General features: G+C 35.8%; 1 protein-coding gene across 1 annotated transcript in view; it reads right to left on the reverse strand.

The window, feature by feature from the left end:
- Window positions 1–5486: 5486 nt before the first annotated feature.
- Window positions 5487–13605, reverse strand: part of LOC133331093 (dynein intermediate chain 2, ciliary-like) — a 37329-nt gene continuing 29210 nt past the window's right edge. Inside the window, exons 2-8 of the mRNA XM_061539507.1 lie at window positions 12108–12456; window positions 8253–8587; window positions 7750–8188; window positions 7618–7695; window positions 7389–7561; window positions 5740–6380; window positions 5487–5673 (exon numbers count right to left, since the gene is read on the reverse strand). Of these exons, the coding sequence (XP_061395491.1) occupies window positions 5490–5673; window positions 5740–6380; window positions 7389–7561; window positions 7618–7695; window positions 7750–8188; window positions 8253–8587; window positions 12108–12456 (2199 nt within the window). The 3' untranslated portion in view covers window positions 5487–5489. The remainder of the gene's footprint in view (window positions 5674–5739; window positions 6381–7388; window positions 7562–7617; window positions 7696–7749; window positions 8189–8252; window positions 8588–12107; window positions 12457–13605) is intronic.

Below are 13605 nucleotides of genomic sequence, written 5' to 3' on the forward strand. Positions count from 1 at the left end.
AAGAGAAAAACGCGTTTAAAGTTTGAGAAGCCCTTTAGCCGTCACTTGATGCTGACACAATAAATCGGCTATATCTTCAAGAGTTCTTGAGATTTTCACATGAAATTTTGTAGAGACATTCTTGAATTAGTGTAGAATCGAATTAAATCAAAAACAATTTTGACCCCGAGAATGGGGGGTCCCCTTAATTCCAAAATGAACGTGACAACTTTGAATTTAATTTGTGTATATACCCTTACACCAAGGTAGATATATAAGGTAGCCGCATCGGCGAATTGGGAACATGATATGTCAAAACGGCAAACAAAGCGAATTTAAATTAATTCGCTTTGACATATCATTTGAAGCAAATTGTTTTCTACCAATCAGAACACCGAATTTTGAAGTATAAAAAAATATAATTTTACTTTTAATTCTTGTTTTGAAATTCTTTTCATTTGATTAAATTATAATTTTATAAATGAAAATCATCATAAAATTAAAGTCCGTATTTGTAAATGCAATAAAATGGCGGTGGAGTGATTTCAATATGTGGTCCACGCTGAAAATGTGTTTATAACGCCCGAAATGTTAGCCCTATACCCACCCTTGGTCATATCTCTACTCGCTGAATCAGTCATGTGTGACAGTTCATCATACTCCTGTCCGCATTTATGAACCAATCGTTCTGATATTTCGCGTTCTGGCCAATGGCAGCACCCATAGTTTTTGGTAATGAAAGGTTTGATTGCTCTTTGAGCCTTGATACGGTTACCTTATTAATATACCTTGCCTTACACTAATCATCGAAATGACATTGTCAATTTAATCGTGTTAAGTTTGAAGAACGAACAACGTTAGGAAATTTTAAAAATTTACTACCAAATTACAGAGTCGGTGACAGAACTCAAATTTTTAATCGTCTCATATCTGGTTCAAAGAAGCAACCTTCATAATTTGACATTTTTTGAGGGGTTTATGTGTAGTTTTTGGCTTAAGTAGACATCAGGGACGCCGTTGTTTTTCATTTTAATTATAGCCGACCCGGCCCAAACCGGCCCGTTTTTTCATTTTAATTACACCCGACCCGGCCCACAGGTTTCTTGTATCGCATATTTAGATTTAGCAAAAGCTGCAATTTTGTAATGTCGCCATCTTATCTTCAAAAAAAAAGGAGGGTGCAGAAAGGGCAGCCACCAAGTCCAAAATTATTTTTATCCGAAAATTCTAACGGTTTTAAAAAGAGTACATATCTCTCGCATGAACTCGGATTATTGACTTCGCTCAAAAATTAACAAAATGGCAAAGCTTAAAAAAACCGATTTTTCACCACAAAACAAGTTAAAAAACCAGTAGTAAAGTCGGACTGGGCCAACTATAAGATACCCTTCACCACTTTGGGTATATTCTACATATGTATCCTAACAGTTGTCGCGTGTTTGTTATATATCTAGATCTGAACCGATTTCAGGGAAACTTGCCAGAGACTAATTTATATTACTTCAGTACGTTGTGTCAATCGGCCTAGCTATGGATCTTTTCACAAAGCATAGCACCATCATTCTCGACTTAATTCAGTACCCTATAACAAAATTCGTGCAAATCGAAAAAATATATATTGGGACTTTGATGCGCCAATTACTTAAAATCGGACGAAAATATATATGGGAGCTATATCTAAATCTGAACCGATTTTCACGAAACTTAGCACACGTTATTCTAGACATAATTCAGTAGGCTATACCAAATTTCGTGCAAATCAAATGATTTTCAGGGACTTTGATGCACCAGTTACCTAAAATCGGGCGAATCTATATATGGGAGCTATATCTAAATCTGAACCGATATTCACGAAACTTAGCACAAGTCATTCTAGACTTAATTCGGTACGCTGTGCCAAATTTCGTGCAAATCAAAATATATATAGGGACTTTGATACACCATTTACCTTAAATCGGAGGAGCTATATCTAAATCTGAACCGATTTTCATGAAACTTAGCACACGTAATTCTAGACTTAATTCAATGTGCTACGACAAATTTCGTGCAAATCGAATGATTTTCAGAGATTTGGTGCACCAATTACCTAAAATCGGATGAATATACATATAAATATATATATATATATATATATATATGGGAGCTATATCTATTTCTGAACCGATTTTCACGAAACTTAACACACATCATTATAGACCTTATTCATTACGCTGTGCCAAATTTCGTGCAAATCGAAAGATATATAGGGACTTTAGTGGACTATTTACCTAAAATCGGGCGAAACTATATATGGGAGCTATATCTAAATCTGAACCGATTTTCACGAAACTTTGCACACATCATTCTAGACTTAATTTAGTAAGCTATGTCAAATTTCGGCATATAATTTACCTAAAATCGGACGAAAATATATATATAGGAGCCATATCTAAATCTGAACCGACTTTCACGAAATTGAATACACATCATTCTACACTTAATTCAGTACGCTATGCCAAATTTCGTGCAAATCGAAGGATATATAGGGACCTTGGTACACCATTTACCTTAAATCGGACGAAAATATATATGGGAGCTATATCTAAATCTGAACCGATTTTTCCCATTTTCAATAGGGTTCGTCCTTGGGCCAAATAAATGATCTGTGCCAAGTTTCATTCAATTCGAATCAAAAATGCGACCTGTACTTTGTTTACAATTTAACATGGACAGACGGACGGACGGGCGGACATGCATAAATCGACTTAAAAAGTGACTCTATGCATATTCTCAAAAGGAACCATGTGTCTATCAAGTTTCCTTTGGCCTGTTACAAACATATGCGCAAAGACATAATACCCTGTACCACAGTGTGGTGAAGGGTATAATAAGGAAGATCTTTACCGATTGGCTCTATCCTAGTTCATACGATAACTATACACTCACAGAGAAACGTCCCAAAATTTGGAATGGATTGGATAATTATTATCGTGCCCGCCATTTACAAAGACGCTGTTTGGAAAAAAATGCGTTTAAAGTTTGAGAAGCCCTCTTGCCGTCACTTGATGCAAACACAAAAAACGGATATATCTTCAAAAAGAGTATTGCCCCATTTTGTTTAATCTCCAATGACATCAACTTCTTATAAACGAGTCCGAACTGCGTAAATATTTCAGGCCAATTTGTACATTTTTGTAATAACCGATATTTGAAACATTTTCAGTAAACTATGCCTGAAAGGTAAGTCAAATTATTTGATGATAGGGGCGTCGAGTTTACCTTAGAAACTTTCGTTGCAATCTTTTCATGATATTGACCTTCAAACTTTATTTGGGTGGAAGCTGTGTCTTCTTTAATGTAAAAAAAATGTGTAAAAACAAGTTGGGGCATACCAGGTTTTTTACGTTATCTATCGATTTTGTGACTAAGCCACTCATTTCACGGCTTTCGTGTCAAAGTAAAACTAGAAGCCTACAAAATGGGGACTACGTCTCTTATGTATCGTTTTTCAAAATTTTAACTGCATCTACCTTTAAATGATGCTGACATTTTGAAGCTAGATTTAAGACGCAAACAGAAACCCAGAAAACACGAAATGTGGCAAAAAATTTTTTTGAAAATATCGCGGATTTAATTGCATTTTCTGTGGATCATTTCCGTTTCCATAAATGATACCAGATACGGATTTTGCACTTTTGGGAAAATAGAACTTTAAAAACTTCAGCCGAAAGAGAGATGTACCCGATTTATCTCAAAACCAGTAAGGAAAATAGTAAAGTCGGACTGGGCCGACTAGGTGTAGACATCATTCTAGACTTAATTCAATACGCTATGCCACAATTCGTGCAAACCAAATGATTTTCAGGGACTTTGGTGCATCATTTACCTAAAATCGGGCGAAACTATATATGGGAGCTATTTGTAAATCTGAACCGATTTTCACGAAACTTAGCACACATCATTCTAGACCTAATTCAATAGGCTATACCAAATTTCGTGCAAATCGAAAGATATATATGGACTTTGGTACACCATTTACCTTAAATCGGGCGAAACTATATATGGGAGCTATATCGTAATCTGAACCGATTTTCACGAAACTTAGCACACGTCATTCCAGACTTAGTTAAATACGCTATACCAAAATTCGTGCAAATCAAATGACTTTCAGGGACTTTAGTGCACCATTTACCTAAAATCGGGCGAAACTATATATGGGAGCTATATCTAAATCTGAACCGATTTTCACGAAACTTAGCACACATAAGCATGGACCTGATTCAGTAGGCTATAACAAATTTCGTGCAAATCGAAAGATATATATGGACTTTGGTACACCATTTACCTTAAATCGGGCGAAACTATATATGGGAGCTATATCGTAATCTGAACCGATTTTTACGAAACTTAGTACGCGTCATTCCAGACTTAGTTAAATACGCTATACCAAAATTCGTGCAAATCAAATGACTTTGAGGGACTTTAGTGCACCATTTACCTAAAATCGGGCGAAACTATATATGGGAGCTATATCTAAATCTGAACCGATTTTCACGAAACTTAGCACACATAAGCATGCTCCTGATTCAGTAGGCTATACCAAATTTTGTGCAAATCGAAAGATATATAGGGACTTTGGTACCCCATTTACATTAAATCGGATGAATCTATATATGGGAGCTATATCTAAATCAGAACCGATTTTCACGAAACTTAGCACACATAAGCATGGACCTGATTCAGTAGGCTATACTAAATCAGGTCCTTGGGCCAAATAAGTGACATGTGCCAAATTTCATCCAAATCGGATCATAAATGCGACCTGTACTTTGTTCACAAAAATACATGGACGGACAGACGGACATGCATAAATCGACTCAGAAAGTGATTCTATGCATGTTCTCAAAAGGAACCATGGGTCCAAAGACATAATACCTTTTACCACAGTGTGGTAATGTTAAATGTGGTACATCTTAGCCGTCAAACTAAATTTTGCAAAATATATATGGATTGGAAGATAAACTTCAGTACTTTCTGGACACCGCATGCACATCAAATGATTTTGAGGATTACGCGATTTAGACGCAATTTAAAATGTATATTTAATAATGTACATAGTTTTATTTTAAGATATATTCCTATTTATAGAACCCCAAGATTTATCGGAAGGGTCTTGATATAATCCGCAATGTGTATACTTATACACAAGAAATGATTATTTTTATATATGTCAATTTGTCGGTGAAATTCGGGAGAATAACCCCAAAATTTTTTCTGAAATTTCTTGTATGAAATTAAAAAAAAAATAAATATGATGACATTATTTCTTCGAACCAAAAACAAATAATTTTCCTCAATATATATATATATATATATATATTCTACGCCGATCAAATATATACATATACATGTTGGGGTCTCAGTATATATTCCATAAAACCCAGTACGCCCAAGAACTTTTAATATATGCCGCTCTACAAGCCTATGTACAATTAAATTAAACCAATATGTTTTACAATATAATTTATTTTTCAACTTGCGACAGTTGTTGTTGTATCCTTAATAATTTCGCCTTCCGGTAGTTCTCGCACCAACGAAAGTAACTTCTCCAATTTTTGCACCTGCAAAACAGATTGTTCCACATTTTGTTGTTTCTTGGGAGGTTTTACCATCTGACGTAAATTGGGTGACAATTTCAGGGAGGTGACAGTGCCTCTGGAATAGGAAAACAAAATAATAATTATAGTATCAGTAAGAAAACCAAATACAACAAATCTTTACTTATCATCTCCCACAATAATGAACGGCAACTTTTCATTAAACGACAGTCGCGTCAATTTATTTTTCCTCTTCGGTACGACAGCCTGAATACAAATCGCCTTGTATTTATTCACATTCAAATCGAAAACATAGACCTTTCCCTCATTTGTGACCGCTGCAAAGACCGTACTGGAATATGGTGCCCATTTAACATCACCCACTGCCGAACCTAAATCGAATATAAATAACGGTTCCGGACGCATATCTTCCCAGATTTTAACACGCCAATCACCACTACACGATATGAAAATATTCGAATTGAAACGATTAAAATCGATACGATAAACGGAGAGATTATGTGCCCGATATGTCATTAGATATTTGGAACTATAGGCAATGCTGCATTTGTAGATGCAACCCTCTTCGGTGCCGACTAGAAATATTTCCGGATCTTCTGGATGAAATTTCATACAGGAACCGCAACTACGTAATCGCAATTCAGTGCCATCGGGGCCGGATACAATACCATTCTCGAGGAAGAGAGTAATTATTGTCGTTACCATTAATTTATTTTGCATCAACACCCAATTGAAAACGCGACCTCCCGACGATACGGAATAGAAATTTATTTCACCATCAGCCATATCCGGACCCCATTTTATCTGAAAGGAAGGAAATGAAAGGCAAATAATTATGAAAAATAATTCTATAAAAGAAAATTTCTACTGGAGGAGAAATATTGGTCTTTTCTGGAAGAAGACGTCCTGACCATCTATGGAAGAAAACCTTCTGGTCTTCTATGGAATAGGACATTAAAAACGACCTCTAGGGCTTACGGAGAAAGACGACTTTTTGGTCTCCTATGGAAGAAATACCTCCGGGCATTCTGCTGAAAAAACATCTCCAGATTTTATATGGAAGGAAGACCTCTAGGTCTTTTTTTGGTCATTGAAAAAAAAAATACTTTCAGACCTTTTATGGAAGGGAGGCCTCAAGGTTTTCTTTGGTCCTTGAAAAAAATCTATTTAAAAAATTTATGCCTCCTTTGGTCCTTGAAAAAAAAATATATTTAAGAAATCCACGTCTCTTTTGGCCCTTGAAAAAATCTACGCCTCCTTTGGTCCTTGAAAAAAAATATATATTTAAAAAATCCACGCCTCCTTTGGTCCTTGAAAAAAATATATATTTAAAAAATCCACGCCTCTTTTGGTCCTTGGAAAAAAAATATATTTAAAAAATACACGTCTCCTTTGGTCCTTGAAAAAAGTATATTTAAAAAATCTACGCCTCCTTTGGTCCTTGAAAAAATATATTTAAAAAATCCACGCCTCTTTTGGTCCTTGAAAAAATATATATTTAAAAAATCCACGCCTTTTTTGGTCCTCGAAAAAAATATATTTAAAAAATGCACGCCTCCTTTTGTCCTTGAAAAAAAATATATTTAAAAAATCCACGCCTCCATTTGTCCTTGAAAAAAAATATATATTTAAAAAATCCACGCCTCCGTTTGTCCTTGAAAAAAATCTTTTTAAAAAATCCACGCCTCCTTTGGTCCTTGAAAAAAATCTATTTGAAAAATCCACGCCTCTTTTGGTCCTTGAAAAAAATATATTTAACGTCTCTCGCTGTCTTTGATAAAAATAAAAAATCCAGACTCCTTGAAAACCTACCTCCCAAACACATTCGATATGTTTATCGCCAACACCCATTGAAATATACAAAGGTTCACGATAATTCTCCTTTAGATTATAGACATGGACATTGCCATCATAGAGGCCAATGGCAACTAAAAAAGGATACTTAGGGTGGATATCACAGCACATTACCCCACTTTCCGTCATGACTGAAATAAGAAAAAATCGGTTACAATAACCCCACTTTTCACGTTTGCACTCTTACTTATATAGTCCGGATACGAAGGATTCTTGACGGTAAATAAACAAATCGCACCCTCACTGGGTTGTTTCATAAAGTCATCTAGAAAAAAAGAAATAAAATAGGAAAAATGTTCTCACTTCCAAGGTCACCTACGTGATCCAAAACACACGGCAAACAAATCATAATAGTACGGATTGAACATAACATCGGTTACGCTCATTTTCTTTGTCCGTTCATATTGAAATTTCCACAGAGGCAATAGGGTACCTTCACCATCACGAAATTCATCTGCCGGATCTTCCCAATAGCGATAATCATGCGCAATATCCTTATAGATATTTTGATTAATCATTCGTTCCAAAATTTGCCAACATTTGAGATATTTTTTATTCAATTCCTCCGCCTGGGCTGCTTTTAGCTCCTGTTTACTCATTTTCAGCTCATCCTTACGTTGCACTTTCTTGTCGTCTTTCTTGTCTCGTTCCTTTTGTTGCTGTTCAAAATCTTCGGCATAACTATCATAGATTACCCATTGCAAGACATTGGCTCCGTATTGAGAGCGTGGAGGTGGTATGGTTTGGGTGTCGACATTCTGAAAATAATTTGTTAATTTATTATTTTGAATGAATCCCAAAACTCCAGCTTCCCCTCCTTACCCTTGTCGGGTTTGTAAATGTCAATGCGGCCCGTTCACAAAAGTTGAATTGATTGATAAGCTTGCGCTTCTTTCCCCCACCTGTGGCGGCAACTGGAGCTGCTTCTGCTGCCTCCTCTTCTGCCTTTTCACCCTCTCCTTCTTCAGCTTCCCCAGCCTCCTCTGCAGCCTCTTCTTCAACTTCTTCTTCAGCTTCAGCCTCTTCCCCGGCTTCTTCACCTTCTTTTGCTTCTTGATCGTCGCCTTCTCCACCCTCACCAGCTTCACCGTCATCAGCTTTGGGTGGTGCCGCTTCAGCTTCCATTAAAGAATATCGTGGAGCTGGTAGGGGATATCCTGTGGTAGATTAAGATGGAGGTGTTACTTAATTTAGATAATTTATTTAAGGGATAAATTATTTACAATGAAGAAAAATAATCCCCAACCGAATAAATGATCTAATTGATATTCACCACATTTTTCTCCAAGAGCTGCCTCATCTGCTTGCGCATGTATCCATAAGTAATTCGACTTTCCACTAATCGACTTTTTGTATTAAAAAGACAAAAAGTCGAAGTCGACTTTTGATCTATGAGGAAATCACAAAGTCGACCTTCGATTTTCTTTCTAAATACACGATTTATTATCCCAAAACCCAAATTGCCCAAGATATTCACATTTCAGAACTTTAAATTTTTAGTCGGTTTTGCGATAGTCAGTAAAAGTCAAAAATCGATTTTGAACAGGTTTGACAAAATCGAAAGATTGAAAATCCGACGTTTTATTCAAAGGCAAAGTCTAAAAATCGACTTTTGGTCACAAAAAAATTTGGCAAAAATCGAAAAGTCGACTGTTGCGCACAACTAAGCATCCCTACACCAGCCCGGGTAGTATCAGCATCTTGTAGAGTGTTAATTTGGTCTGGCGAGAGTGGCTTTGTTCTAAAATTGCTTACTCAGACCATAGTAACATCTATTGGCCAACACTATTCTTCTCCGAATTTCAAAACTGATGTTGTTAGTTTTATTTATGGCGGTATCAAGGTATAAATATAAGGTATAAGATCTTCAAAGCTGTAGTTCTCAAGTTCCACAGTTGGTCCAAGTCTACTGGTCGTTTTGCGCGTGGGTACCATCAGTTTGGTCTTTTCGCCAGACCCACTTTGTCAGACTCCTCCTCAATTCATTCAGAGGTGGCTGTTACCGCTCGCAATGTTCGACCCATTATATCGATGTCATCGGCGTAGACAAGTAACATATCCTGTTTGGTGTACAGAGTGTCATATCTGTTCAGGATGTTAAAAAGGTCATACGACGAACTGTCACCTTGTCTAAATCGGCGTTCGGTATTACAGGTCTCCGAGAGGTCCTTTCCGACCTAAAGTGCTGACCTTGCGTCAGTTAAAGTTATCCTGCATAGCCGTATTAAATTTTTGGAATACCGAACACAGACATGGCTTTAAACACCTCCGAGAGGTCCTTTCCGACTTTAACTGCTGATCTTGTGTCAGTTAAAGTTATCCGGCATAGCCGTATTAAATTTTTGGAATACCGAACACAGACATAGCTTTAAACACCTCTGAACGTATAGTGCTGTCAAATGCGTCTTTATAGTCGACGATGTTGACGGATGTTTCTTCATGGAGGCTGAATTTTCCGACGGTGGAGCCAAAACTATTTTCCTTCCGATTTTCACATTCAAATCTCCTAGCAGAATTTTAATGTCATGACGAGGGCAGCGGTTATATGCTGTTTTGTAGGCGCTCGTAAAAAATGTCTTTGGTCACCATTTCTTAAATTATTACCCACATTTCAAATTATTCACCATTGGATGGTTAATTCACCACTAGAATATATTTTAACCGCCGATGAACTTATCACTAATTGGATAAAATATTCAACACTATATAAATTTTTCACAACCGGTTAAGTATTCACCACTGTACAAAAATAACCACCACTGAATAAATTTGATCATCATTATTTAAATTGTTCACCCCTGAAAGGGGTGATTTTTATACCCTTCACCACACTGAGGTACAGGGTATTATGTATTTGTGCATATGTTTGTAACAGACAAAAATAATCGAGATAGACCCATGGTTCCTTTTGAGAATATGCATAGAATCACTTTCTGAGTCGATTTATGCATGTCCGTCCGTCTGTCCGTTTGTCCGTCTGTCCATGTTAAATTGTAAACAAAGTACAGGTCGTATTTATGATTAGAATTGAATGAAATTTGGCACAGCTCATTTGTTTGGTCCAAGGACGAACCCTATTGAAATTGGGAAAAATCGGTTCAGATTTAGATATAGCTCCCATATATATTTTCATCCGATTTAAGATAAATTGTGTACCAAAGTCCTTATATATCTTTCGATTTGCACTAAATTTGGCACAGCGTAGTAAATAAGGTCTAGAATGATGTGTGCAAAGTTTCATGAAAATCGGTTCAGATTTAGATATAGCTCCCATATATAGTTTCGCCCGATTTTAGGTAAATAGTCCACCAAAGTCCCTGAAAATCTTTTGATTTGCACGAATTTTGGCACAGCGTAATGAATAAGGTCAAAATTGATGTGTGCAAAGTTTCGTGAAAATCGGTTCAGATTTAGATATAGCTCCCATATATATCTTCGTTCGATTTAAGGTAAATGGTATAGCAAAGTCCCTATATATCTTTCGATTTACACGAAATTTGGCATAGCGTACTGAATTGCATCCGTAATAATGTGTGTCATGTTTCATGAAAATCGGTTCAGATTTAGATATAGCTCCCATATATAAAGTCCCTGAAAATCTTTGGATTTGCACGAATTTTGGCACAGCGTAATGAATAAGGTCAAGAATGATGTGTGCAAAGTTTCCTAAAAATCGGTTTAGATTTAGATATAGCTCCCATATATATCTTCGTCCGATTTAAGGTAAATGGTGTAGCAAAGACCCTATATATCTTTCGATTTACACGAAATTTGGCATAGCGTACTGAATTAAGTCTAGAATGATGTGTGCAAAGTTTCATGAAAATCGGTTCAGATTTAGATATAGCTCCCATATATATTTTCATCCGATTTTATGTAATTGGTGCACCAAAGTCTCTGAAAATCATTTGATTTGCACGAAATTTGTCATAGAGTACTGAATTAAGTCTAGAATAGCGACTGCTAAGTTTCGTGAAAATCGGTTCAGATTTAGATATAGCTCCCATATATATTTTCGTCCGATTTAAGGTAAATGGTGTACCAAAGTCCCTATATATCTTTCGAATTGCACGAATTTCGGTATAGGGTATTGAATTAAATCTAGAATGATGTTGCTAAGCTTCGTGAAAAGATACATAGCTAGACCGATCGACACAACGTAATGAATTAATATAAATTAGTCTCTGGCAAGATTCCCTGAAATCGGTTCAGATAAAGATATATAACAAAAACGCGACGTCTGTTAGGATACATATGTAGAATATACCAAAAGGGTTGAAGGGTATCATATAGTCGGTCCAGTCCAGGCTTTATTACTTTCCTTACTGGTTTTTTTATCGCAACGACAATTCAAAATGTTATCCGCCACTATTACAACTGATATATGGTCTGTTCCCGTACTACAAGAATCTACTCGATTTTACTATTTTTTTCGATATCATAAAGGAAAAAGAGTGTTATCGGAGTAAAAAGTAGTAGATTCTTGCAGTACGGGTACAGACCAATAATTAACAATTATTGTACTGTTCACCTCTGATGAAATTATCAACCACAGCAATAATTATGTAATTTATAGCTAATAAATTATTCACCACGGAAGTAATCATCCACCACTAAATGTATTTTCTACATTTAAAGAAACAAATTTTCACCACTGATATTATTTTTTAAACTCACCAATTTCACCACTTTCTTCCATTTGATATTTAGCCTCATCCGAATCAATGTGCAGCGAATTGCCATCGAATTTCAGCAGGGTAACTGTATTACCGGCAGGTGGTAGCGGAACATATGCCTCCTCCTTGAAACTATAGACCACCAAATTGTGTACAACATTTGTATTGGTGGTCGTTAGGACTTTGGTTATTTCCTCCGATAATTCAGCTTCGGTGAGATCTAATTGATTTTCGGGTTTTACCAATTGGCGAGATTTTACCCAGGCATCCAAATCATCAGCATCGCCGCCGCCACCACCACCAGCGCCATCTGTAGATGGTTTTGGCTTGGCCGTGGAGGCACGATTAAGCTAAGCAAAAAAAAAAAAAAGAGAAATATTGAAATTAAATTTTTTCAAACATTTTTTTTCAAGATCAAAAAAATTGTGCCAAGAGAAAAAAATCAAGTTTTGTGCTTTTATTTGAGCTCACCACAAAAAGCATAGGGGACACATACAAACATACATTTTACCAAGTCTACACAAAAATATTACAAAAGATCTGTAGAAAGTAGTAGAAAATGTGTCCTTATATAAAAAGGGAGTAAAAAATTTGTTTCATGCCACATGCAACTTTAATTGTTGTTGATTTTTATTTTATTTTATTTTTACCTCATCTTCGTCATTATCAATGACTGAACCTTTTTCGCTATCATTTCCAGGCTCTATGGATTCAGACTCAATATCTAAAGTTTGTTCAGAAGCCATGGAGTTTGTTAACAGCTATTCTATTTGTTTTGTTTCAAAACTAAATTATTCACTAAATAAATGTATTTACAAAAGAAATAAATTGTATATTGCATTATATATGAAATTATTAAGCTAGGGATTTAATTGTATTTACAGCAGAATAGATTTTATTTGTTGGTGGTCTACCCAGTATGGTTAAACGTAAATAATTATATTAATATAGCAAAGTGCCCGTTTCTTTGTATGCGGAAAGGGAATTCAAAAAATATTTCATGTAGTATCGTAAATACTGTAAATTTGTTGTACTATAGTTTGCGATTTAGTACTCTTCATACACATAAGCACTATTTTCCGAAATCTCTCTTACTTCCATTAAGGGAAACCCACCCATTCTCGATTTTAATTTTTCAAGATTTTCAAAGGGCTGGTAAATCAATACCAATGCTTGTTAAGGTTTGTAACTTTGCACATATATAATTGAAGATTTAATACAGAAGAAAAAATAATTTACAAAAAAATTTTGTTATTGTTTTGTTGTTGTTGTTTGTAATTAAAGAGAAGTCCTTATTTTTGATGGCGGGCATGATAACTCCTCACTGGAACATCGGAATCCGAAAATTCCAACGGTGTTAGAAAGAGTACATGTCTGGCTCTCGTATGAACTAGGATTATAGACTTCGCTCTAAAATTACCAAAATGGCGGAACTTTGAAAAAATATTTTTGGAAAATCGCCGATTTTTTACCAAAAACCAAGTTAAAAAATAAGGAAG

This window comes from Musca vetustissima, unplaced genomic scaffold, assembly GCF_032173495.1.
Source record: "Musca vetustissima isolate MV318-11 ecotype Yass unplaced genomic scaffold, APGP_CSIRO_Mvet_v1 utg7326, whole genome shotgun sequence".
Classification (NCBI taxonomy): domain Eukaryota; kingdom Metazoa; phylum Arthropoda; class Insecta; order Diptera; family Muscidae; genus Musca; species Musca vetustissima.